This window comes from Pseudovirgaria hyperparasitica, assembly GCF_010093815.1.
Source record: "Pseudovirgaria hyperparasitica strain CBS 121739 unplaced genomic scaffold EJ05scaffold_1, whole genome shotgun sequence".
Lineage (NCBI taxonomy): Eukaryota > Fungi > Ascomycota > Dothideomycetes > Acrospermales > Acrospermaceae > Pseudovirgaria > Pseudovirgaria hyperparasitica.
The window spans coordinates 2,966,258-2,991,002 of record NW_022985549.1 but is presented as its reverse complement, the minus strand read 5'-3'; the positions used below and the strand labels follow the sequence as shown (position 1 = coordinate 2,991,002).

Genomic DNA, 24,745 nt, shown 5'->3' with positions numbered 1-24,745 from the left:
ACTATGGAATATACATTCAAAATTAGGTTAGTTCTACATTAGCCCACAACACTATCAAATAATCAATGGACTGGCGCGGGAATGACTAGCGCAAGTTTGAGCATTGTTCGTCAACAAAACAACATCGCCAGCACCTCAAACTTTGACTCTCGAACATCTTTCCCACCACACCACACCACAATAACACATACACATACAACACTATAACCTCTAATCTCCAAACACTCTACCATGGACGCTGCGCCTCAAAAGATCTATATCAAGCGCAAGCGCGACCAACTAGCTCCGGACGCACTGTACTACGACCCGGAAAGAGCTTTCAAGCGACCAAGAGCTGTTCCTTACGTCTTTAAGCGCCTGGCAGATCCTCAAAACTCGCAAACGGAGATCAAACCCGTTGTCCTGCCAGGACCACGTCAATTCCACCTCACACGCCCTACCGTAGCCACCTCACGCAAAAGACGCCGTGCTGGAGATGACCTGGCAACATTCATCGAAATCCCCAACGATGCCTCAAATACATCAGAGCAAAGCGGTATTCCTACCATCACTACGACACAGGACGGCGTTACCATACCTGCAACCTCCACTCCACTCAAGCGCCCAAATATGCGCATACAGAAGACCCCATCAATAGCAAGCCTCAGTTCCAGATCCTCTACTACACCCTCAGATGCTACCGTTGCCGCGCTACAAGCCATGGCAGACCAAGTTATAGCAACTGAAGCCTCTACGGCCGCGTCAAAGCTGACGACACCCACGCCTAGCCCACGACCTCTCAAATACCAACCCATAATCCCAAAACACCGCACGCGCAAAGCACCAAGCAGCCCTCAACCCGTCCCTATTCGAATCCCTTCTCTAGCGGATCCAGAGCCCCACAAGAACCCAACCACTTCAGAGGATGCCATGGACGTGGACGATTCCTCCGAGTACGTCATTGAGACGTACGTTCGACACGCTGCGCCAGCTGATACTCCAATTCCCTCAGATGCTGGCTATCTCATAATATCGAAGAGCGAGGAGGAGCTGTGGGAGAGCTACCTGGAGGCGGACATGCCAAGTAGCGACGAGGAATTTGCCAGCGACGAAGAAGACGAGAATGCAGAGGGCTGGCACGGAGCGGACTATCCAGACGATGAGCTCAGCGAGGACGACGAGATGGGCGAGGGCGCATACCAGTACTGGGCAAAGAAGAAGAAGGGGAGTGACGCCGGAAGCGAGGATGACGAAAACGAAGAGGAGTGGGGCTACGGCAGCGATTTTGAAGGCGAGGAAGAAAGTTGGAGGGAGAAGTGGATCTAACGGCATTGCAAATCGGGCTTTTATTTACCCTACTGTTTTGATACTGCGTGGCTTTGGCTGTTTGTTGGGCGATACGGCCATTGCATTTCTAGCGGCGGAGAGTATCCCTGCGGGGGGTTTGCCTAGTGTCTGGATTGCTTGCATTGGGTTGTATAGCAGGGAGTATACCCTGCGTGGGTTTGGAACAGATTATTTGTGTGTACGTATGTAGGGGACTGCAGATCTGGCTGCAGGGTGAATGGGAGGGCGGGACCCTTCACATCTCGTATAATGGCTCTTTAACTTGATCAAAGTCGTAGGGTCATGAGAATCTCAACTTCGTTCAGGTATTCGACGTAAGTGAAGACCTTTGCTATCATGGACATGCCAAGAGCTGGCTCCATGAGCTGTTCGGACGCTTGGTAAGATGCTAATGGTCATTCGTCATTCCCTTGCAATTGATCCACCTTTGCCCAAACGTGGCTGTTCAACAAGATTATGGTAGATTATGCGTGCAATCTCGCTCTACCTTGCACAATGCTTTTCACTCTTGGAAATTGGAACTTCGAGTCATGGATATGAAAGCAACACGAATCCAAGCGAGATATATGAGTGTATCAGAGTCTAGTCTTCCACAAATGTATCGACGAGCTGAGATACAGTCCATACAATCCTCGTGCGATGTCAAATGCCCGTGACCTTTCCCCCTTTACCCTCTCAACCTCACCGTCCAGTCAGACCTCCTTACCTCGCAAAAGCGCCCTCCTCCTGATCTCCCAACCCTCTAAACGCAACCCTCCCATTCCCCCTCAACACCTCACACACTGTCTCAGGACTGAGCATATACCCGCTCTTCCGCCACCTCCTATTCAGCCAATCCGCCAACGCATCCGCGCTACAATTAAACCGCCTTGTATCCCACTCGTGCAAGATCAGATCCACAATCGGCTTATCCGGTAACATTTCCTTGTCGTCACGTAGCATTGGCACGCTGTCCAGCTGCAGCGGCAACGGCCGGCCCGGAAACGTGCTCTCGTACGCCGTCATGAAGTGTACGAGTTTGGCCTCCTCGTGGGCGCGTGCGCAGAGGGCGATGCCAAAGGGCTGGCCGTTGAGCTTGAGCGCGCCGAGGGGCACGACGGCCATGGGGTAGCCTGCGGCGGCGGCGAGGCTGCAGAGGGCGCTGTCGCCTGGGGCGGCGATGATGTCGACGGCTAGCGAGGAGAAGAGCTTGTCCAGGGCGGCGGCGCCACCGAGGGATTTGAGGTTTGCGCGGGCTTGGGCGAGGTCGGCTTGGGTGAGGGTGGATTCGAGGGCGGCGTGCAGGTCGTCTTGGTTTGGGGAGGAGGGCGGGAGGGTGAGTTCGGGGTGTTCGAGGTTGAAGTTGATGATCTCGGCGAGAGAGTGGACTTTTGTGGTTGTGAAGGAGGCGAGGAAGTCGTTGAGGCGGGCCTTGAATTCGTGGTCTGGGGGCCAGGCTTGGTAAGGTGACGGGGAGGGATGTGAGGGAGAGAGTAGAACTTACAAACGATGGGCTCGAAGGAGTTACGGCCGTCGAGACTGAGGCTGCCCGGGAGAGGAAGCTCGATTGGGTAGGATAAGGAGGCGTGGACTTCATGGAGGGTGGCGATTATGCTTTCGTATCGTTGTCTCTGCTATGGTATTAGGTGATGATCACACCTGTCACTGTGATTGTGGAGGTACGGACCATATATCTCTCTGCATCAGCATTTATGCGTTTTGATTTCAGCCACATCTTCCATATTGATGGCGCTGCGAAGCCAATATGGAGGCCCTCCCAGCCTTCTTTGATCTTGTAGCATGTTCCAGCTGCAGGAGACCCGACCTCACATTCAGTTGGAGCCACGAGAGTGTTCATGAGATTGACAAGATCCGTCGCAGACTTAGCCATGCCCCCTGGACTATCAAAGGTACCGCTAAGAGAAAATATACCATCCATTGGGACCTTTCCGGGTGTTGGCTTCATGGCATAAAGAGATGCTCGATTCGCTGGTGTAATCAAAGAGCCTATAGTGTCGGTTCCCACTGCTAGAGTGCTAAATCCGGCCGCAACGCTCACTGCGGAGCCAGTAGAGGAGCCTCCAGGCGCGGAAAGTTCCCATTTTAGCTTTCCCTTGGCGATATGGCGTGAGACATATGGCGATTGACATTGACCTCCCACAGCTGACCAGCCTGGGGGCATCTGTGGTGTTTTTAGACCACAGAACTCTGTGAGGTTGGCCTTTCCTATGATGATCATTCCTTTTCGAATAAGTCTTTCCACGACAGTAGCATTCTTTTTCGGACGTCCACCTACGAAGGCGTAGGAACCGACAGTAGTATCCATGCCGAGACGAGGATCGGTCATTATATTATCCTTGACTACAATTGGAATACCATGTAAAGGGCCACGGATCCTGCCCTCGTTCCTCTCATTGTCCAGATACTGCGCAATCGCCAATAGGTGGTGTTTAGGAGCGACCGATATCAAAGCTCGGAGCTGTCGGCCCCTGCGGTTGTGCGCTTCGATCTGAGCCAGGTAGGTATCCACAATTTCAACACTTCTTAAAATGCGTGCCTCAAGGAGTTTCTGTAGTTCCGAGGCTGTCATCAGCATTGGGTCAAATCCTGCCACTGGCATGGTGACTCTCTTGCTGGACATATTGTCAATGTGTGGTCAGAGGTGTCAAAAATGTCTGGGTACTAAACGATTTTTGCAGCACGTACTTGTAGCACCAAGTCGTAAGCTCCCTTCTGTATCACACAGTGGCGTAAGTGAGCTGCAATCTATTTAGTTGGCCAGGATAGCTGATCAGAGTGATCATGTAGCAGTTGAGCCACGCGTAATGCGGAGGGTTAATGCTCTAAGACCCGAGCTGACTGAATTAGTGTGCAAGAGGACCAATAATAGGAAATGTGTGTTGTTGGAACAAATTGAGAACGGAGGGAATCTTGGAGAACCCTGCACAGATGCGTCTAGTCGTAGATATATGACTTCTAGCGCGGGCCATAGATGTGCAACACGGGAGAGCGAAGCTGGATCACAGCATCAATGCTGCATATAACATGACACAATCCCCAAAAGACTCTAGGCTGGTAGACAGTAGAGCAGTTTCATGGCCATGATCGCCCTACCATGCACCGACATCCCAGGCAATCGGTAGGGCGGGATTCTAGAGAATCTATACCGCTTCAGACGACAACCAGACGATAACCACAAGGTATTCAGCTGGTGCAAGTCGTTTCAGGACCTCCTTTGACCCGATCCCGTGCTTACAAGTCCGGCATAGGGTTCGTCTCGTGTCCAGGACGTGTTATACTCACCATCTCATTCCCCAGCTCTTTTGCCGGGTTCTGGTTGGAAACTGTTCCAGCGATGATTCGTCCGAGGGGTAAGACGTTTGCTTACGGCGTGCCTCTCATGCGGCCATGCCAGTATGCTACTTGTCAAGAGATTGTCAAGACAAGGGTTTGGTGGCCCAGTGAGAGAGGCGGGTCAATCTAACCGGTCGGAATACGCGGATTTGCCTGATTGCGTCGACTAGCCAAGGCGTTATGTATGGCACCAGAGGGAACCCATTTGAAGGCTTGCATGTTCTGTCAGCCCAGCCTTTTTCCCGGCGGGGTTCGTTTGAAACAGCCGGGTTTGGAAAGTAATTATTACCGAGCCAGGTAACGGAACAGATTGAAGCTGCACTGCCGATACGTTCATGATAGTGACGAGACATGCGGTTGGGAATGGATTGGTGACGAAATTGGAGTGTACAGGGAGATCAGCGGACTTGTGACACAGCAGGTGTTATATATTCATATTGAGGCCAAAAAGGCGAACACCAGCCATCGGACGCTTGTCCTGATTCATAAGGCTTGGCACGTTTCCACTAGCGGTGCTCTCAAAAGCAAACATATGCTACCATCCGTCTAGTCTCACACTTCGGTGACTATCCGTCTTCTTCAGAGACACTTCTTGCCTTCCCTTCCATGTCAATGTAATGCAATGGATTCTACTTTCTCACGCTCGAATTCTCGCTTGACTAGACGTGTCTGCGACTGACTTGGGGATCGAAATGCGTCTGTCTTTGAAGTCTGGCAACATTCAGCTTCCCCAATCTTTCCAGGACCAGATCCTTGACAGAAACTGACAAGATAAACTGGACACACAGTCTGGTCTCGATCAGGAAAACTATCAAACACAGACTGGGTTGTACGTGGGTACAAGAACCTAAATATAGCCAGAGAGCCATATTCTCCATATCACACAGGTCAAAGAGCACCCACCCTTCGCGGCATTGATAGTACACGATACGAAAGGTTTGAGTTCTGACGGCCGTTTGTACCGTAATCCTGCCAGGCTCTTCTCGGCGGCAGGTTCTATTCCTGCCGACTTCACTCCCATGTTTATGGTATGGCTTCCACTTAGAGCATAGGATTGGTCTACGTAGTCTTTTTGTCAGATCATTTGTGTTTATTCATATTCTAAGTCACTTGCTCTCATGTGCCTTCTGGCAATCTTGATGGAAACGTCCAGGTCAGTCTGTTCTTAGAAGATGTAGGTTGAGTTCGATCTGTCAGTCTTCCAGATTGTTCTTTCATCGGCATGGTATCCACAACGGATGTACTGACCCTTTCCATGGCTGGGATTAGGCTCGGCTCGTTATAAGGATTTTTCCACATGGTTTATGGGCTCTCTGAAGGTCAAGTTAGTCGTGATTTTGTACATTCTATAGATCAGTACTGTGGCACGGGAGAATGCCGTGTTGTTCTTTCCCTCTGCTGGTAGTTCGCGATGATCTCATCTGGGCCCGTTCTCTACACTCTTACGTGGTAGTATCAGCTTCGCTTGTCTTGTTTTAGAGTCGTTAATTTTGGGAGGCATTAATAAGGGCCTCAAATGCACAAGCCAAGGCTTTCAGATATATAACATGCTATTAACTCATCTACTATACCATATCCTTTTGAACATTTTCAATCAGCGTCTTTTTGATCTTCCATACGAACCCCTTATTCCTGTTTGAGCTTATCGCACTACATCACATACCATCTATCTCTGTTCAGATATAGTACCATGACCCGACACGCTCCAAAGATATCTTCATCCAGTTCCAACCATGGAAGATACCAGGACCATAGCTTTCACCAGCGAGCCACGACCCCTTCAACGAACCAGATCAGCAGGCAAGATTCATTCCTCAGCAACCGCGACCGAGACCACGCCCAGAGGAAACCCAAAGACTTCAGCCACCCAGTATCGTGCTTCTACTGGGACCATGGTGGCTGCGGCAAGTCGGACGAAGAATGTTGGTATGCTCACTATCACACCGGCAATCCCGGCAAGTGTCCCATCAAGCAGGCTGACGGTATGTGTGATATACCCTCCTTCTCACACACTGCACGTTATCTATGCTATCGTAGAGTTCTGGTAGATAGTGATGAGTATGTGTTGATCAAAGACAAAGCTGATAGTCATTACAGGGACTGTTGTCGCTGGGAAAAACGCCGACGCATCGCTCAGTCTCGACCAGCGTGAACGAGCCGTCGCGCAGCGCGAACAAGACGTCCAGACAGGCAGAAAGAAGATAATTGATCAGGGGAGGGAGATACAACAAGAAAAGAGACGAATGGAACTGGAGCTGCGGCATCGGAAAAATGAGATCCAACAAATACTAGCTCAGGTTAGCTACCTCACCAGGACCTCAGCTCGTCCATGTCATATTCACAGGGACAACTTATTTACTTCTCATCAGAGTATGCATGAACTCAAAAGTACTCGTAGTGAGCTTGGAAAGTTCCCGCGGACGATTGGTAAGTGTAAGCATCAAGATGTATGGGAGAATGCTAATAATGGATGGTAGAAACACAAATATGCACCGAGAAAATGGATCAGCTACACCAGAAACTATTCTGTATCTATACTAACTACGTCGAAAGGTAGGGGATAAGCTGTCTTTTGCTTAACCAAACATAGATTGTGGCTGGTACATAGGTATAAATTTGGGTTCTGTTCAGTGTTACTAGGTGTCATTAACGGAGCGGTGGTGGCTGATTTCTAAGCTTAGAGATGATGTTACGGATATTTGGTATATATTGCTCCTTAGCATTACTATAACTTATATTTGGTACATCGACTTGAGACTTTAGCGTTGTGGCTTGACAGGTTACTCTCTCAATTCTAACAGTCCTTGACTTGGAGATAGGGGCAGTAGGTCACCTATACTTCAAACCCCTTAACTGGATTTTTTATGTGGCCTTCACTCCACCTGAACATCAGTTATATCCTGCCATCCTACGGCCAAGGCGATTGGGAATAACGTGTCCGGGAAAAGTAAAGTAAACCGAGGATCTGAAGCTGTGGGATTGGATAAGTTGGGAGTTTTGTGTGCAAAATATAACGTAGTGTGATGGAATTGTAAGTGTCAGGGTTTGAGTATGTATGTGTAATATGGGCTCGATTGCGTCGTAAATATCGGTACCACATGAGTCATTGTCCTACTTTTGCTTTGCATGATTTCTTAACGGCGATATAGCAGTGGTCTCGAAGATTGCCTTCTCGACTCGAAAAGGCCGTATGTTCATATGACAGCCTCTTAAGGGCGATATTCTTATAGATCATCTACAATATCCTCCCATACCCGCCCGGAAACAACCCAGTCTTGCCCGCATACACACCCCAGAACCAATCTGTGTTAATGTCCTCCGCCTCCCTGATCTCCGCATTCTTTGGAAACATCAGCTCATCCTTCACCCCCTCCTGCGGATAATAACCCCACAGGGCAAGCACTCTCAAGCCCATGCCCCCATCCGGCGGAAACCTCATTCCGGCAACGCCGGTCCCGGGCACGTTTATATCCGCATGCGCCGTGCGACTCTTCTTCACACTCCCATCCGTGTCTCGCCAGCTCCAATTCGGCGTCACGCTCACATTCGCGTTTCTCCCACTCGTGCGTACCGCCTGACTGTCATCGCCATCCTCATCCTTCAGCGCTAGCCCGCCGACCAGGTCTTTCTCGACGATTCGCCGCTGTCCACCATTACGGTCTTCGAAGCCGATTATCACCATGCGGTGACCAGATGGGCAGCGGCGCCAACCCTGGTGGCCGTTCTCGGGTGCGATGTTGGAGGAGCTGACGAGGGCATGATAGCAAGAAGTGCAGATGTCGAAATTACCGCCATTGCAGCGTGAGCAATGGTAGCGGGTGTGGGAGGGCGGGATTGGGTAGGAGCAGATGTTGCACTTTGTGGTGAAGGTGAGAGGGTGGAAAAGGGTGTTCGCGAGGGGGAACAGGGCTGTGGCGGGGCCACGAACAATGGAGGCGGATTTGGGGATAATTTTGGGGGATAAGGGGCGTGTTGGAGATGTTGGAGATGTTGGAGATAGGTCGTTAGGAGGAGCTCTTGAAGTTGTTGTGGATTTATGGGTGAGAGGGAGGAGAGGATGAGTACAGTGATTGCTTTGATTGACGCAGGCGTTGCAGAAGCCCCATTCGCCCTCGTTGCAGATATCACATTTCCAATAACATGTGTTGGCGAATGCTTGGCATATACTGCAGAAGACTCCTGCTTCCAGGCGTTTCGCTGGGTCTTCGTTCGTCATGATCTGCCGCGTGTCGCCCGAAGTCGACACTCGGGTGGCCTCAGAACCAAGCCGCTTGTACCGATGGCCTATCAATACATGCGGCTGCTCATGACCTGGAGGGTAGCCCGCTGGAGGTGCCTGTCGCTCGTATCGATGCTTCGCAATGTATCCGAAGCCGTACCAATGAAGACAGCCTCGGCCTAATCTGTAACAGCGAAGACAAAGGTTGTAATGGCCGCCTCCACATAGCTGACAACTATAGTGTAGTTCGTACTCTATATGGCCTTTGCCGCACCGGTTGCAAGTAATGTTCGGTTCTGCATACATCGTGGGACATGTCTGAGGGGAAGAATTAGTAGAACGTGGCGGAACAGTGACGCTCGCCCCTATTCTGGGAGACGGAAGTGGATCCGGCTCTGTTCCAACACGTGGACTCGGCCTAATTTCTGCAGGCCTGGAAGCTCGTGTCGACATTATGTCTGTGTTACGTCTCGATGTTGGTGGAGTCACATTGGTTCTTTCAATAGATGGACTTTGCACCTGCGGGCTCAACGGTACTGGAAGCGCGGCTCTCTGAGGTGAGGCTGGAGTAGACGTGGGATTAGAGGCGACAGCGCTGATTGCTCCTATGTTTCTCCACTGATCTCTAATAGCCTGGCGGTCTGGTTCGGTCGCGCTCCTGTCATTGTGTGATAGTCTTCTGGGTCTCTGTCCATTAGTCGCTCGCGACGACGATGGTCGCTCAGATAGGTCAGTGGCAGAACGAGCGGCGGCATTGTTATTGCTTGCAGGTAGCCCCATCGTCGACCGCTGTCTTGACGAGGGCCTAACACTGCTATCTTGGCTTGACGACCGTCGGTGACGACGGTGTCCAGAGGGCTGATTTGCAGCCTCGAAAAGATGTGGCCTTGATACTGGTGGCCCCGTGCGAGAAGCTCCCCCTGGCAGCTCCGTTCGATCACGTTGTCTTCTGTTTGTCACTTGGTCTTCTTCGGTCCTAGAAGAGGTCGCAATTTCTGAGCTCCTGGCTTGGCTCTCTGTCACAGTCCGCTGGCGATGTCGTTCTCGCCGTCTGTCCTCTAGCCTCCTTCTGTAGGCTTGCGCGATTCTCTCACTAATTTCATCCTCTTGCGAAACGTCAATGTTTGACAGATCGATACCATCAAGCAGGCCCTCTTCAACTATTTGACGCATAATCTCTTCCTCGATCTCTCTCGAATCGATCTCAGACACTGAGAGAAGCGAACGGAGGCTTGATTGGTGCTCTACTTGCCGTACAGGTGTGTTTGCATCCCTCGACAGACTCTCATGACCAATCCTACCGACGTCGTGTGGTCTGCGTGAACGACCTTCTCTGTCTCTAGTGTCCCTGCTTCGCTCTCTTCTGCGCCTATCACTAGATCGGGGGTCTTGTACGCTATTCGAAGAGACGCCTACTTCTCTCAGACTTAATCCCCTTACCTCCTCCAAAAGTCGCCTGTCCTCATCCTCTCCTTCATCTCTTCTCCTCCTTGGTTTTGGGAGTACTTCATCGCCAGGCTTATAAATTTTGTCTAGATCTTCCTTCTCACGCGGCGTCTTTCCTTTCTCTGGATTTGCCTGGGAGTACATCTCCAGGAGAGTATTGACCGTGGCATTGTGCTTGGTACCTCGTATTGGTGCTCGACATGATGGGCAGGTAAACGGGTTTGAGGCTACAGGACTTTGAGAGCGCTGCAAGGCGAACCACTCTTTTAAACATGCTCCACAGAAAGTGTGTAGGCAGTCAAGCAGAGTGAGCGGATGATAGAGGATATCGGTACAGATCTAGGGCAATCGCCGTCAGTCCCCGAGTTTCGTAATATATATGTATATACGCTGTGACGAAATAGCAAGTACTTCATGTACAAGGCGGCGTTGTGCGAGACCTCCGGCGAAAGAACCCTGCTTAGATGCCGGGAGTGGGGTGACGATGAGAGAGACTCACGGAACACGACAATTCATTTTCCAAGTCCAACAGGCCAGTCGCCATGGCGGACAACTGCTGGGAGAGAGTCTGTCGAGGTGCAAAGGCGCAAAGGCACCTTCACGCCTGCAAGAAACCAGCGTTAACACGAGATGCAGCTGCAGCTGCAGCCCTAGTCATGAACTTATGAAGACGGGAGCTGGGGTAAAGATCAGGCTTGGCGTCATGAAGCCTGCAAAAGTATAGGTATTAGGTGGTATATAAGTGATTTTCCACTACTTTTGTTTGTTCCTGTTGATAAAGCAAGTAATTGACACCAGGAATGGCTTTTGGAGTTTGGGACCGTCTACGTGTTTGCTACCTCATCTCGTCGTTCCACTTATGTTCTCGCTACAAATGTGCGCGGTGAAACGGTACCGTTACAACTTGATGTAATTCCATACGGTACGGTTTCACGCGCCTGCTTTCCAGCTCTGGCTTGAGCCATCTGCATGTGAGCAGGCGTAGGCAACCAAGAAGACTGCAGGTCTGTCTGAATGCGTACTGTTCATGGTGTCCTTCGATACGGATCAGGCCTTTGGAAGTCACCAAATACTGCTACAAGGAGAGCTTCACCAAATAGGATTTGACGGACAGACAGCAGGAAGTAACACCTAGCGCAACGGCAGTGATAGGTATGATGGCTCCTCGGACGACTCCGCCTGAACTTCACCGGAAGTGTAACAGTCAAGCCATTGAGCGTGGAGTGAGACTAGAGAATGTGAGCAGGATCTATCTAACGGTACGCCTTGAGGTTGGTGAAGGTACAGCTAGCGAAAAAGTCTGCTCAGTTACATCTTGGCTCGTATGAATGACCAATATACCGACGCGCGATTGAAGCACTTGGTGATAAGGAAAAAGCCGTGGAGAGAAGAAAATGATTGTTGGCAACAAAAATTATTACTTTGAGGGAAGATTCTGCTTAGTAATATGGATTTTCACGCTAAGCTGGGTGACTGAATACCCATCTCGATGGAACTTTTTGACCGTCATACCTTAGCAGTTCAGCTATCGTCGTTCTCCAATGAATGCCGGACAGGCTTCAGCACGTCGGCTGGCCATCAAGGCTGGTGAGTATACATCCACTGCAGTACCGGCTTCGTGCTCATCAACATCTCAGGTTCGCCCTCAGCCGACAGTGTCTGCTTTACTTGTAGACTAAGCATCACTCGACGGCATTACGCGCAAGCCGCAGCAGCAGCAGTAGCGGAAGCCCCTACTTCGATGTCCTCTACATCTCTGAGCTCCGAGAATGCCGCGCCAAAACGAATGTTTGAGGTCCGTACCGGTGTCGTTCTTTCCCGGGCCCCTATGATCACACGCGACCTCCATCCTTTCGAAAAAGCCTTCTACCTGTATCAGCGTCGACTTAACGAACGGCTAGCCATGCCGTTCACGAAGTATTTGTGGTACAAGAAGAATACACCTTTAGATAGAGACGAAAAGAAGAAGCGGAAAGAGCGCTTAACGTTCGCAAAGGACATTGGCAAATATCATGCGTACGGCGCGGAGGGATGGCACGATGAGCTACTTGTTGGTGCAAAGGAGAGCGAGCCAGAACATCAGCTTGATGCACTTCTACATGATGCGGAGTTGCCGGATCTGGACGAGAATCAAGAAGGTGCTGTCAAACACGAGCAAGTCCAGCGGCCAGCACCTCGTGTTACCGAAGCGGACAAAAGGAATGACCAGAAAAGCCTCAATAGATTACTTCAACGTACACTCTATCTCCTGGTGAAGGACCAGCGGGGCCGATGGAGCTTACCTGAAGCACCAGTGGATGGCTTCGAGAGGTTGCACCGAGTATGTCAGAGCCGTATTCCTCTTAAGAATTCACTAACAGAATTCCACAGGCGGCAGAGCGTATTATTGTGGAAACCGGCGGGCTCAACATGAACACGTGGGTCATTGGCAATGTCCCCGTAGGCCACTATGCTGAAACCCTCGCCAATCCGGTGACCACCAATGGCATTGAGAAGCTCGGAGAGAAGACCTTCTACATGAAGGCGCGCATATTCGCAGGACAAGCGAACGTTGAGGATAGCGTGTTGGGCGTCCAGGATTTCTGTTGGCTGGCTAAAGAAGAAGTGCAGCCTTTGGTGTCGCCCAAGTACTGGAAAGCGATCCATGACATGCTAGCGGATCGATAATGTACGGTGAGCATATGTATTATTTGTAGAATAGACTGCATGAAGTGTAAATAGAGGAATGTGTATTCCTTTGTATGGAATGTGTCCTCTGGACGTTCATTGCAGAACTGTCGCATTACCGGCTTCAACACTCCACACACCCTGCATGTGCCTAGTGAATGCGTGCATGACAAACATAGCTATTTCACAGCGCACAGCGATCAAGGTATTCTTGAGATGTCTGACATTTTGCGCATTTCGGGTCGCTGGCAAGCAAGTTATAGATGGTACTGCGCCGCTGGCTGTGTCAATCAATAGTCTTTGCCAAGCGCGGCTGCGCCTACGACCCTGACGCGCTCAGCGAGGCCCCCAAGGAGATCTGACCTCAATCAGCATCGCAGAATCGACAGACAGACACCCACAAAATATACCCAACCTCACCTCGATTTTACGACTTGCGAAGCTCGAATCAGCACTTCGTCCACTCCCGCTACCGCACCGTTGAGTACCGCTCCGGCCTACGCCTTGCACGGTTGACAGGGGTGTCTGCGGAGGCTTCGGTGGAGCTTCAGGAGCGGAATAATCTTCGCATCAACCGCAACTACATAACATTGCAGCAACAAAAGCAAACGAAAGGGGTGCAGCCTAGGCTGAATGATTCATCGGCAATAAAGAGAGCTCCCTTGAGGACTCCTTTGCACAATGACGGACCGGCCGCATGGCGGTCATCCACAGTCCAACAATGATGACCTACTTTTAGATCTTGAGGACAATCGCTCATACTACTCCTCCGGCCAGCAACCTCCAGTCCGAGATGAAGACCTCCTCCGCCGCTACAACATTGATGATTCCGAGACGCCCCATGAACCGCAGCCCCGCCCTTCCGTATCATATGACGATTTTGTAGGAGGTGGACCACAGCACGAGCGTGGAGGTCACGGACAAGGCTTACCAGGCGGACCAGAAACATTACCATATTCTACTGGACGTAACCGACTATACTCGCAGACGTCAGATCTAAACAACTACCAGAGATACTCCGATCACGAAGGCCTGCACGACGACGATCAATCAATGCGTGGATACTATGCCTCTGGAGGCATCGACGACCCGGCTACTCCTCTCCCACAAGGCGTGCATGATGCGAGAAATAGAAACAGTATCTTGAGCTTGGGCGGCGGAATGTTGGGCCGGGTGAAGAATATGGTCGGCATGGGCCCGCAATACTCTGAGATGGACTTGCCGTTGACTGAAGCCGGCGCAAGAGCAACAAGAGGCGATGCTGCACGCTCCTCGGGCGATAGTCAAAACACATCAACGAAGAAGAATTCGTCGGGTGGAGGCTTCTTGTTTGGATTTGGCCGAGGAAAAGTCGATCCGTCCACTCTTGGGCCTCGCATAATACACCTGAACAATCCTCCCGCCAATCTGGAACTGAAAGCTGTCGACAATCATGTCTCGACAGCAAAGTACAGTGTCATCACTTTCCTCCCCAAATTCCTCCTCGAGCAGTTCTCCCAATACGCCAACCTGTTTTTCTTATTCACCGCAATCTTACAACAGATCCCCAATGTCTCGCCAACGAACCGATATACGACAATCGTACCTCTCGCAATCGTGCTCACGGTCTCTGCTGTCAAGGAATACGTCGAAGACTACAGGCGCAAAGCACAAGACAGCATTTTGAACAATTCGAAGACGCGGGTCCTGAAGGGGTCGAGCTTTCAGGAGACCAAGTGGCTGAACGTGAAAGTGGGAGATATCGTCAGGGTTGATTCGGAGGAACCGTTCCCAGCAGATCTGGTTCTGCTCGCCAGCTCCGAGCCTGAGGGTCTTTGTTATATCGAAACGGCCAATCTTGACGGCGAAACAAATCTAAAGATCAAACAAGGAATTCCGGAGAGTGCCGACCTCGTTAGCCCGGCTGATCTCAGCCGTCTAAGTGGCAGGATCCGATCGGAACAGCCCAACAGCAGCCTGTACACGTACGAAGCGACGTTGACGATACCTGTTGGGGGTGGGGAGAAGGAACTATCACTGGCTCCAGATCAGCTCCTTCTTAGAGGCGCAACCCTGCGCAACACACAGTGGATCCACGGTGTAGTTGTTTTCACCGGCCACGAAACGAAGTTGATGAGAAACGCCACCGCAACTCCTATCAAGACGACTAATGTGCAGAAGATGGTCAACAAACAGGTCCTTATGCTTGGTGTGGTTCTGATCACACTGAGTATCATCAGTACTATCGGAGACATTATAGTGCGCAGCACTGGGTTTGAGAAGCTCGAATACCTGAACTATCAACCGACCACAGTCACTGGCCAAGTTAAGCAATTCTTCCTCGACATATTCACATACTGGGTGCTTTACGCCAACTTGGTCCCACTATCCTTGTTCGTTACGATTGAGATTGTCAAGCTCTACCTGGCTGGCCTCATTAGCTCTGATTTGGACATGTTCTACGAGAAAACCAATACTGCGGCGAATTGTCGAACGTCTTCCCTGGTAGAAGAGCTCGGGCAGATTGAATACATCTTCTCGGATAAGACGGGCACATTGACCTGTAATCAAATGGAGTTTAGACAGTGCACAATTGGCGGGATTCAATACGGTGAAGACATTCCAGAAGACAGGAGAGCCACAATGGAAGACGGCGTCGAGATTGGTATCCACGACTTTAAGAAGTTGCAGGAGAATAAGCGAGACCACCCAAGTAGGGAGCTCATCAACCAATTTCTAACCTTACTCGCCACCTGTCACACGGTCATCCCCGAAAGAAATGAGGAGAAAGACACGATCAAGTACCAGGCAGCGTCTCCAGACGAGGGTGCTCTAGTAGAAGGCGCTGTTCAACTTGGATACAGGTTTATCGCTCGCAAGCCTCGTGCTGTAACCATTACTGCGGATGGAAGAGAGCAAGAATACGAGCTTCTCGCTGTTTGCGAATTCAACTCGACACGGAAGAGAATGTCGACTATCTTCAGATGTCCCGATGGCAAGATTCGCGTGTACTGCAAGGGAGCCGATACGGTCATTCTTGAGCGTCTATCAAAGGATAATTCAATTGTGGAAACAACGTTGCAGCACCTAGAAGAATACGCCGCGGACGGTCTGCGCACACTGTGTCTTGCGATGCGCGAGGTGCCCGAGGACGAATACAGGGAATGGCACAGGGTCTTCAACACTGCCCAGACTACCGTCAGTGGTAACAGGGCAGAGGAGCTGGACAAGGCCGCCGAGCTCATCGAACACGACCTCACCCTTCTGGGTGCAACTGCAATTGAGGACAAGTTGCAAGAAGGTGTGCCGGACACCATCCACACACTCCAGAACGCCGGGATCAAAGTCTGGGTGCTGACCGGCGATCGACAAGAGACCGCCATCAACATCGGCATGAGTTGTAAATTGGTCAGTGAGGACATGACGCTACTGATCATCAACGAGGAGACTGCAGAAGCCACGAGGGACAACATTTCGAAGAAACTGAAGGCTATACAATCTCAGAACATGGGTGGTGCCGAGATGGACGTCCTGGCGCTTGTCATCGATGGCAAGTCCTTGACGTACGCCCTGGAACGTGATATGGAGAAGATGTTCTTGGACCTGGCCGTCATGTGCAAGGCAGTCATCTGTTGCCGCGTCTCGCCCCTGCAGAAGGCTCTTGTTGTGAAGCTGGTCAAGCGGCACCTGAAAGCCATTCTGCTCGCGATTGGCGATGGTGCCAACGACGTGTCTATGATCCAAGCCGCGCATGTCGGTGTCGGTATCAGTGGTATGGAGGGTCTTCAAGCAGCGCGTAGCGCCGACGTGGCCATTGGGCAGTTTCGATATCTCCGCAAACTGCTGCTCGTGCACGGTGCGTGGAGCAACCAGCGCATCAGCCGAGTGATTCTGTTTTCGTTTTACAAGAACGTTGTGCTTTTCATGACACAATTCTGGTACTCCTTCCAGAACGCATTCTCTGGACAGGTCATCTACGAGTCGTGGATCCTGTCCTTTTACAACGTCTTCTTCAGTTTCCTCCCCCCGTTCGCACTGGGTATCTTTGACCAGTTCGTGTCTGCCCGACTGCTGGACAGATATCCACAGCTCTATCAACTCACGCAAAAGGGCACGTTTTTCAAGATGCACAGCTTCTGGTCCTGGATGGCAAATGGCTTCTATCATTCGCTCATCATCTACTTTGTCGGGCAAGCAATCTGGCTGTGGGATCTGCCGATGGGCGACGGCCGTGTGGCAGGGCATTGGGTCTGGGGCGGAGCGCTCTACACGGCAGCCCTGCTCACCGTCCTCGGCAAAGCAGCGCTGGTCGTCAACACGTGGACAAAGTACACGCTCATCGCGATTCCCGGCAGTTTCATCATCTGGATGGTGCTATGGCCCATCTACGCGACGGTGGCGCCGATGATTCCGTTCAGCGAGGAGTGGCACGGTGTGATTCCGGTGCTCTTCAGCACGCCGGTCTACTGGGGCCTGATCGTGGTCCTGCCCGTGCTCTGTCTGCTGCGAGACTACGCGTGGAAATAGTAAGTCGGCACCTCTCCGTACTCGTGGTGCATACCTAACAACACACAACAGTGCCAAACGCATGTACTACCCACAGTCCTACCACCACGTGCAAGAGATTCAGAAATACAACATCCAGGATTACCGACCCAGGTCAGTCGTTGCCATGCATTCATGTATCCCATTGTTTGCCTTTGAAGTAGCCAGCTAACCAGTCCATCGACAACAATGCAGAATGGAGCAATTCCAAAAAGCCATCCGCAAGGTCCGCCAGGTGCAGCGCATGCGCAAGCAACGCGGCTATGCCTTTTCGCAGACGGACGAGTCGCAGGCTCGCGTGCTGCAGGCGTACGACACGACGCGCGAGCGCGGCCGGTACGGTGAGATGCAGAGTTCGCGGCGCTGACTTGGCTGGCTTTAAAAAAATTGCGTGGTGTTAAGTTTTTTTTTCGGGGGCACAATAATGTGCTATATGGACTTGCGTATGTCTACATATCTAGTCTTTCCAAAGCCCGTTTGTTGTTTGTTTCTTTTTTGCATGCTGGCATTTTTGTCTCTCCGCGAGTGGGGGAGGTCGAGGGAGGAGGAGGGAAGAAGGGAAAGGGAAAGCGGGTTGTTTTGTTCCTTTGAAGCCAGACGACCCGGTGGTTTCTTAAAGTTGACATTTGCTTGGTTTCTACGTACGTTGGGAATGAGCGACGACCTGCGTGCGTGCCTGTGTGCGTGCCTGACAGTTACAGTGATTGTTAAAGTATTTACTTGATGTGTAGAGTGATGACTAGGTACCTGTGCTGCACTGTACTGTACTGTACAGTATCACTGTACCTACGGCGCCTACCAATCTGCCTGCTTCCTGCCCGGAGCAAAGCCCACCACGTGACCCCGACCCGACCCGGACCCGCTCTTCACACTCTAAAACATTTACCCACCTAATCAAACAGGCTAACTAGCTAATCAACCTGTAAACTTCCAAAAAAAGACCCTTCCCCTAAAAACCAAAACAATGACGAACAAGCATCATGGCCCCCTCCTACGACATCACCACGCGCGCCCAGGCCCTGACGCTCAAGATCAACGGCTTCTCCAATGCGGCGATTACGGCGCAGACGGGCATTTCGGCGCGTGGGGTGCAGGATTTGTTTAAGCGGGCGCGGGAGCGTGGGTTTGATCCTGCGCGGTCGATGTGTGTGCGCAAGGAGTTTGTTGTTGATGCGCCGCGGTCGGGGAGGCCGAGGAAGGGTGGTTGTGCTGGTGAGGGGGGGAAGGTTGGGGGTGGTGGTGGTGATGATGATGGGGATGGGGATGCGGGGGTGGTGTTTGGTGGTGCTGGTGCTGGGCAGGATCGGCGGGATGAGGGGGTGTGTGGTTTGGTGGCGGATCATCATCGTCGTCGTCAACATCGTCAATATCATCGGGAGGCTCAGGAGGAGTATGGAGGTGGGGGAGTCAACATGGACGGGGCTGTAGGCTTGGATGGCTCTGTTTCTGTTTCTGTTTCTGTTTCTGGTTCTGTTTCTGTTGCGGAGGCGATGCTTCAGGAGCAGCAGCAGCAGCAGCAGCAGCATCCAGCGTTGATGGGCGCACAGGGCGGTTTGCATGGACAAGAACAACAACAAGAACAAGATGGCGTGTCGTCGGGAGAGGATGGCGAAGAGGAGCAGCAGCAGCAGCAGATGATGGTGGATGGAGGGAATATTGATCCGGCGCTTGGGAGGTAGAGGTGTTATGTGTGCTTCAATGGATGCATGAGATCTGGATGCACGAGATATGGGAAGCTGCTGGATGGATGGGGATACGGGCACTAATGGCAACATGGACGACGACGATGATGGCGATGGTGGTAGCTATGATCTATTATGGATGGTAAAGGGAAGGAACCAGCACGACAAGTGCCAGCAGGAGCACCCCCAAGTCAGGATACACGATTGACCTCCATCCAACAGCCAGTGGAGAGAGCAGCAGCAGAAAAGGGTACTTGCAAGCACCATCAGTTCGCGATAGATGCCTGTCTTGGACGTTGACGACGACGACGATGATGATCAGTCATTCCATTCCATTCCAATCCGATTCGAGACGGTTCCTCCATTGTCTAGCTAATTAGCTAGCTAGCCAGCTAGCCATTCCTCGTTCCAGGCGGGCGGGGGAGAGACAGAGGGTTAGTTAGATATAGGTGTGTGGTGTGTGGACAAGGGCAGCGACGACTTGCCTCGACAGAGACACACGAAGATCGAAGTATCGGGGACCCCACACCCAAGGCATCGCGCGGGAAAGAATACGCTTGGCGAGAACAACGACGACAACAAAAAGAACAAAGAAAGCACGATAATATGCCGGTAGATGGAGGATGAAAAGACGGGTATGCATGCACAGACCGGAGCAGAGCAGAGCAGAGCAGAGCAGAGCAGAGCAGAGCAGAGCAGAGCAGAGCAGAGCAGAGCAGAGCAGAGCAGAGCAGAGCAGAGCAGAGCAAGACAGCACAGACTAATAGAAAATATTAAATTATACGCACGAGCGGAAGGAGTTGGGAAGTGCATGTTCCATGTTCCATGTTCCATGTTCGACAGTACCTAATGCTGTTGATGTATGTGTGTTGTGTTGCGTGTAAATATGTTCCAGGTGCAACGCCGCCTCGAGGCCGCAGACAGGAGACGGCAGACTGCGTTTCCATGCACAATGGAGAGGATGCAGAGACAGAGGAAGGGAAGTACACTAAACTAATTAGTAGTACATACCTACCACGACACAGACAAACAAACAGCTCATTGTGCTGGGATTGGAGGGGTAAGGGGAGAGGACCCTTCAGTCGGAGTGAAGTCGGAGTGAAAGCGGCATAGCAAAGGCATAGCAAAGGCATGATGAGATCGCTCGTTTCTTCTAGACGAATGCCGATCGCTTCTTTGCGACGACGTAGATCCTTGTTGCTGGTGGTGGTGATATGTGACGAGTGCGTGCGTGCGTGATGCGGGACCGGGATATAATATTCATCTGGAGGGCGTGTGGAGGCGTGGAGGCGTGGTTCTTGGGGTGGTGGGCCAGCCTAGCTTTGTACATACTGTAGATGATCATGGCTAATTATTATATACTAGCAATTAATACTATTATTACTTCTCACGTGGAGAGGTGGAACGATGCGATGTGTTGGCTGTTGTATGAGTCAGTGGTAGAGTTTGTGGGGCAGTGGATAAAGGGACGGGGTAGTGGTGGTGGTTGGTGGTAGTAGTGGTGGTAGTAATTAGTAGTGGTGGGAGTAGGGTAGTGTAGGCCAGCAGTGTACATACATGCATGCATAGATGGATGTTAGGGCACAGCACAAGGCGTGGCAGGGCGCGTAGGCAGGTCAGGTAGCACACACAAGAACAAGACAATGATTGGACGGCACGGGCTAGAGATAGGATGATTGGCTGCAAAGTAAAAGAGTGATAAAAGTAAGGGCTCTTTTTACTTTCTTGGAGATGATTATTAGATGGTAATTAATTAATTAATTAGCTGGTGCATGCTGGCCAGGACGGTTACAGGTTTGCCTAATACCTACCTACCTACCTACCGACGGACCTACCGTAGCCTTGCGCGGCTTGACCTGCAGTGGAGTGCAGTCCTCAAGGCTCAAGGGCAGCGACCCTACATGCGGCCGGGTAAATGGCGCGCACTAATTAAAGACAGACACTACACTAATTCACTAATTACTGTCTGACACCCTGTTCTCCCAAGCCTTCTCGACCTTCTACGGCAAAACGGTTTGTTTGATCTATTAATCATTACATCCTGGCAAAGAGAGCAGGCTAGATAAACGCCAGCAAAGCGTAATTCTGCTCTTGGACTAGGTACCGGGTACTATTACCTACCTGTACCTACTGCACTACATACACTACTACAACTAACTGCACCACTCTCACTCCTACACACCATAATCCTCATCTATGCCCTGCTGCTGTACGCACACCTCCTCCCTGCAAGTCTACGTTTGGCCGTTGCACCCTTGACTAAGCTCTTCTTCCACGAGGCGTGTCTCGGAGGAGGAGGAGGAGGTGGTGGTTATGTGTGTGCGTGCGTGCGTGTGTGTGTGCGCGTGTGTTTGTGTGTGTGTGTGTGTGTGTGCCAAAAGGTAAATTAATCTATCCATTACATTCAACACTGCCTCAACCCCCCCAGTCCTCTCGCCTCCTCTCTACCCTCCCCATCTTCGTCTTCGTCTTCTTCTGCTTCACCATTGATCGTCTGCCTGTCTGTCTGCCTGCCTGCCTGTACGTCTCGACGCGACCATGCGGAACTTTTCGTTTGTCGTCCAGTCAGGCACCACCCTCGATGCCCCGAGCATGAAGAGTGTTCGTTCGCACGTCACCCGCGAACAGATGAAGAAGCGTCGCACCCTCCTCGAGCAGCAGCAACAGCAACAGCAACAACAACAAGAACAGCTGCAGCACGCCGGCTCCGACAAGGCCCAGCAGCAGCAGCAGCATAAGCCAGACCCACCTCCACCACGCAAAGCCCGCCCGCTTACCTCAAAGACAAAGAGGAACCCGAGGGGCAAGAAGAAAGTAATCCCTGAGGATCAGGATGAGCAAGTGGAGATGGAAATCCGCCGTCGGGAGGAGCATGACGATGACCGTCACTCCAGCAGCACTGCTCCACACCTCCTCCTACAATCCGACCACACCTCCGCCTCCACCTCCGCAACGTCCAGCTCTGCAGCAGTAGTAGCCGTTGCCCCCACCTGCTGCTCCTCTCCTAGCGGCCAGCTTACCGGTACCGCTGCCGAATTCACCTCCATGCCCTTTAGCAGACGACGCATGATGCAGTTCTTCAATCGCTACTACGAGTGTGAGTCTCTCTCTCTCTCTCCCTTTGCTATGTCTTCCACTGTACATACACTCATACTTGCGCCCTCCAGTCATGGGCCTCTATTCCGTCGCCAGTCCCGGCATAGAGTCCGAGTATTCGCCCTTTGCTGGTCAACTGCAACAGGAGTCCTTCACCAATCCCGCATGGCTCACCTCCATCGCCCTGGTCGCCACCCAGAAGCTTGACATCTACCGCGAGCGCGAAACCACCGATCTGCTAAAGTACAAGGCACTCGCCCTCAACGCCCTCAGCAAGAAGATCAAAGCCTCCGAGGTCGAGGAGACTACCATCCTGTCCGTCATCGCCTTTTTCACCTACGAGGTAAGTCGAGTCGTGCTCCCGTCACGTGCTCCCCCCAGACCTTGGTCTCACTCTGCGCTTTCTTCAGGTACTGGCCAGTGATGGAACTCCCGAAACAGAGAGCGCCGTCATGGCTCATTACCACGGCATCCTCGCCTACGTCAAGAGCAAGGGTGGTCCTGCCGCTCTGGCTGAACAGAGTCCTGCCTACGGCCCATTCATCGTTCGCTCCGCTCTGAGGTAAGTGTGCATTCAACGTCAACCACCGCCTCTGGTCTTTCACTTACATTCACGCCCAGCTATGAAACCATATACTCCATAAAGCGAAACCGTGATCCCCTTTCCGTCCCAGTCGACCCGCCCAAACTGCGCACTTTCCACCAGGCCGCTGATGGCATGCGCGAGCCCTATTTTGTTGGTGGCCCCCTGCTATGGCCGTCCTCACACGCCGAACAAGGCTCGCCTGAAGCGCTCGAGGTGCTTGAAGATCACCAACTCTTCACCACCGACATCAAGACGATGCTTTTCGACCTCTTCACCGCCACCGAGCTGCTCTACATGGAGTACCATAGGGTGTCTGAAGAGAGCACGAGAGCCACTCTTTCGTCGCTCAGAGGCGCCATCCGCCTGCCTCCCGAGCCATGTACTAGTGTTGGCATCATGGAAAGGCGAGCTTCCGTCATGGCTCGCATCGCTCGCGCGTGCTGGCTTGCCGGCTCCGTCTACCTGCGCGCTGTCGTCCATGAGATCCCACTTACGGACCCGGCCAACGCCGAGCCCATCACCGAGCTGCACAAGCTGCTGAAGAATCTTGACATCCAAGCATGGGCCACCATGCCCTACATCCATCTGTGGATCAGTCTTGTCGGCGTCGGTGCCGCCGTCAATGCCACCCAGAAGCGTTTCTACGCCGTGCAGACGGGCCGCTGCGGCATCCTCTTTGGCAGCAGATGGTGGGACAATTACCGCCAAGTCGTGCTCAACTTTGTCTGGCTGCAAAAGCTACTCCGTGGCGAGATTGAAAAGGGGGGTGATGCCGCGCCATCCCTCGGCAGTCCAGAGCAGCATCCTGACGGCGGCCAAGGGGTCGATGACATGGAGAGCAGCACCTACCTGTTGACCCCACCAGACAGCTCTGGAGACATCCGAGACACCGACGAGCTGGACTTTTGCGACAACCCCAAGACGTGAGGGTCTGGAACGGATCGAGTCAAAAGAAAAAAAAAAAGACAATTACCTTTCTTGACATGAAGGATTCGCGGAATCGACGGTCGACAAGTCATAGGACGGACTCTCTCGCTTCCAGATACCAAGTCTGGCGCAAGAAAACCACGGGCTCAGAGTAAATGACGAATGCTGTCGCACTTCAAGAAGAGCAGCATGCACAAAGGACGTGACCAATGCTTCTACCGCAAGACACGTATAATGTCGGAGAATTGGCGCTACCATCCTGGGCATGCTCCACACACGGGACACCAGCAGCGGATCGCGATATCCTTTACGTTCTGGACACGGTCATTCTTGTATATCTTGGCGTTACTAGGCGTCTGGCGCGCTCGAGGACGTTGTGCTATGGAGGGATGGATACCTTGGAAATCAGGTTGCCGAGGCGGCAGTCCAGAAGAGGCAGGTGATAACGCTATGGTGATTCATCGTAACTGGTGCAGGCTGAATACGATGTACTGAGGAGTTGGATTTACATCTACGTTTTCTTGTCTGCGCAAGCATAACAGTGTATGCGTTTTCCTGATAGTTGGTAGCTTACTACTTGTACTCGAAAACATTTACTGTACGACCGGTGTCACCCAGTCTTGAAGTGGTAGATTCTCCGCTCGTGCTAAGTGTTGTGGTTTGTAGCTAAGATAGCCGTTGCCGGAATGGATGGGCGGTGGAGTAAGTAGTGTGTGCTACGACCGTTCGTGCCAAAACTACCCACAGACTGCAGTGTTCTGGATAGTGATGATAAAGTTCAAGATTATAAAATTCATATCATAGAAATCAAACAGATACTATACAAGACTGCCGTCGCGTTTCTGTGCCGCTCGTTCGCGCCTGCCTCGTGGTAACTCACAAAACCAGAGTTTTGGCCCTTTCTGCACATCTGCTACGGCATACTAAAAAGTTGCTGCC

At 51.8% G+C, this 24,745-nt stretch overlaps 10 protein-coding genes across 10 annotated transcripts; 8 read left to right on the top strand and 2 right to left on the bottom strand.

Moving 5' to 3' along the window:
• The first annotated feature begins 33 nt into the window (after positions 1 to 33).
• EJ05DRAFT_38796 (uncharacterized protein) lies at positions 34 to 1,540 on the top strand. Its single transcript, XM_033741293.1, has one exon. The coding sequence runs from the start codon at positions 232 to 234 to the stop codon at positions 1,303 to 1,305; it is 1,074 nt and encodes a 357-aa protein (XP_033605899.1). The 5' UTR covers positions 34 to 231; the 3' UTR covers positions 1,306 to 1,540.
• Positions 1,541 to 1,831: 291 nt separating this feature from the next.
• EJ05DRAFT_472349 (amidase signature enzyme) lies at positions 1,832 to 4,151 on the bottom strand. The gene is made up of 3 exons (XM_033743168.1): positions 2,993 to 4,151; positions 2,810 to 2,936; positions 1,832 to 2,750 (listed from the first exon to the last, which is right to left on the bottom strand). Exons 1-3 carry the CDS (start codon positions 3,923 to 3,925, stop codon positions 2,029 to 2,031), a joined length of 1,782 nt encoding a protein of 593 aa, XP_033605898.1. The 5' UTR covers positions 3,926 to 4,151; the 3' UTR covers positions 1,832 to 2,028.
• A 2,198-nt stretch (positions 4,152 to 6,349) lies between these two features.
• EJ05DRAFT_507039 (uncharacterized protein) lies at positions 6,350 to 7,404 on the top strand (the record flags this gene model as incomplete). The annotated part of the gene is made up of 4 exons (XM_033747877.1): positions 6,350 to 6,641; positions 6,757 to 6,956; positions 7,029 to 7,086; positions 7,137 to 7,404. The coding sequence occupies 4 exons, from the start codon at positions 6,350 to 6,352 to the stop codon at positions 7,214 to 7,216; spliced, it is 630 nt and encodes a 209-aa protein (XP_033605897.1). The 3' UTR covers positions 7,217 to 7,404.
• Positions 7,405 to 7,815: 411 nt separating this feature from the next.
• Positions 7,816 to 10,868, bottom strand: EJ05DRAFT_530218 (uncharacterized protein; the record flags this gene model as incomplete). Its single annotated transcript, XM_033748956.1, has 2 exons — positions 7,816 to 10,663; positions 10,824 to 10,868. 2 exons carry the CDS (start codon positions 10,866 to 10,868, stop codon positions 7,895 to 7,897), a joined length of 2,814 nt encoding a protein of 937 aa, XP_033605896.1. The 3' UTR covers positions 7,816 to 7,894.
• Positions 10,869 to 11,796: 928 nt separating this feature from the next.
• EJ05DRAFT_534790 (50S ribosomal subunit L30) lies at positions 11,797 to 13,114 on the top strand. The gene is made up of 3 exons (XM_033749211.1): positions 11,797 to 11,911; positions 11,962 to 12,644; positions 12,695 to 13,114. The coding sequence occupies exons 1-3, from the start codon at positions 11,866 to 11,868 to the stop codon at positions 12,989 to 12,991; spliced, it is 1,026 nt and encodes a 341-aa protein (XP_033605895.1). The 5' UTR covers positions 11,797 to 11,865; the 3' UTR covers positions 12,992 to 13,114.
• A 210-nt stretch (positions 13,115 to 13,324) lies between these two features.
• Positions 13,325 to 18,221, top strand: EJ05DRAFT_472346 (putative phospholipid-transporting ATPase). Its single transcript, XM_033743167.1, has 3 exons — positions 13,325 to 17,496; positions 17,549 to 17,629; positions 17,711 to 18,221. Exons 1-3 carry the CDS (start codon positions 13,673 to 13,675, stop codon positions 17,880 to 17,882), a joined length of 4,077 nt encoding a protein of 1,358 aa, XP_033605894.1. The 5' UTR covers positions 13,325 to 13,672; the 3' UTR covers positions 17,883 to 18,221.
• Positions 18,222 to 18,495: 274 nt separating this feature from the next.
• Positions 18,496 to 19,194, top strand: EJ05DRAFT_496267 (uncharacterized protein; the record flags this gene model as incomplete). The annotated part of the gene is made up of 1 exon (XM_033746361.1): positions 18,496 to 19,194. One exon carries the CDS (start codon positions 18,496 to 18,498, stop codon positions 19,192 to 19,194), a length of 699 nt encoding a protein of 232 aa, XP_033605893.1.
• A 2,404-nt stretch (positions 19,195 to 21,598) lies between these two features.
• Positions 21,599 to 22,806, top strand: EJ05DRAFT_38761 (uncharacterized protein). The gene is made up of 2 exons (XM_033741292.1): positions 21,599 to 22,294; positions 22,365 to 22,806. The coding sequence occupies exons 1-2, from the start codon at positions 21,736 to 21,738 to the stop codon at positions 22,715 to 22,717; spliced, it is 912 nt and encodes a 303-aa protein (XP_033605892.1). The 5' UTR covers positions 21,599 to 21,735; the 3' UTR covers positions 22,718 to 22,806.
• A 106-nt stretch (positions 22,807 to 22,912) lies between these two features.
• EJ05DRAFT_38745 (uncharacterized protein) lies at positions 22,913 to 23,887 on the top strand. Its single transcript, XM_033741289.1, has one exon. The coding sequence runs from the start codon at positions 23,012 to 23,014 to the stop codon at positions 23,804 to 23,806; it is 795 nt and encodes a 264-aa protein (XP_033605891.1). The 5' UTR covers positions 22,913 to 23,011; the 3' UTR covers positions 23,807 to 23,887.
• Positions 23,888 to 24,377, top strand: EJ05DRAFT_38746 (uncharacterized protein). The gene has a single exon (XM_033741290.1). It carries the CDS (start codon positions 23,969 to 23,971, stop codon positions 24,299 to 24,301), a length of 333 nt encoding a protein of 110 aa, XP_033605890.1. The 5' UTR covers positions 23,888 to 23,968; the 3' UTR covers positions 24,302 to 24,377.
• The last annotated feature ends 368 nt before the right edge of the window (positions 24,378 to 24,745 follow it).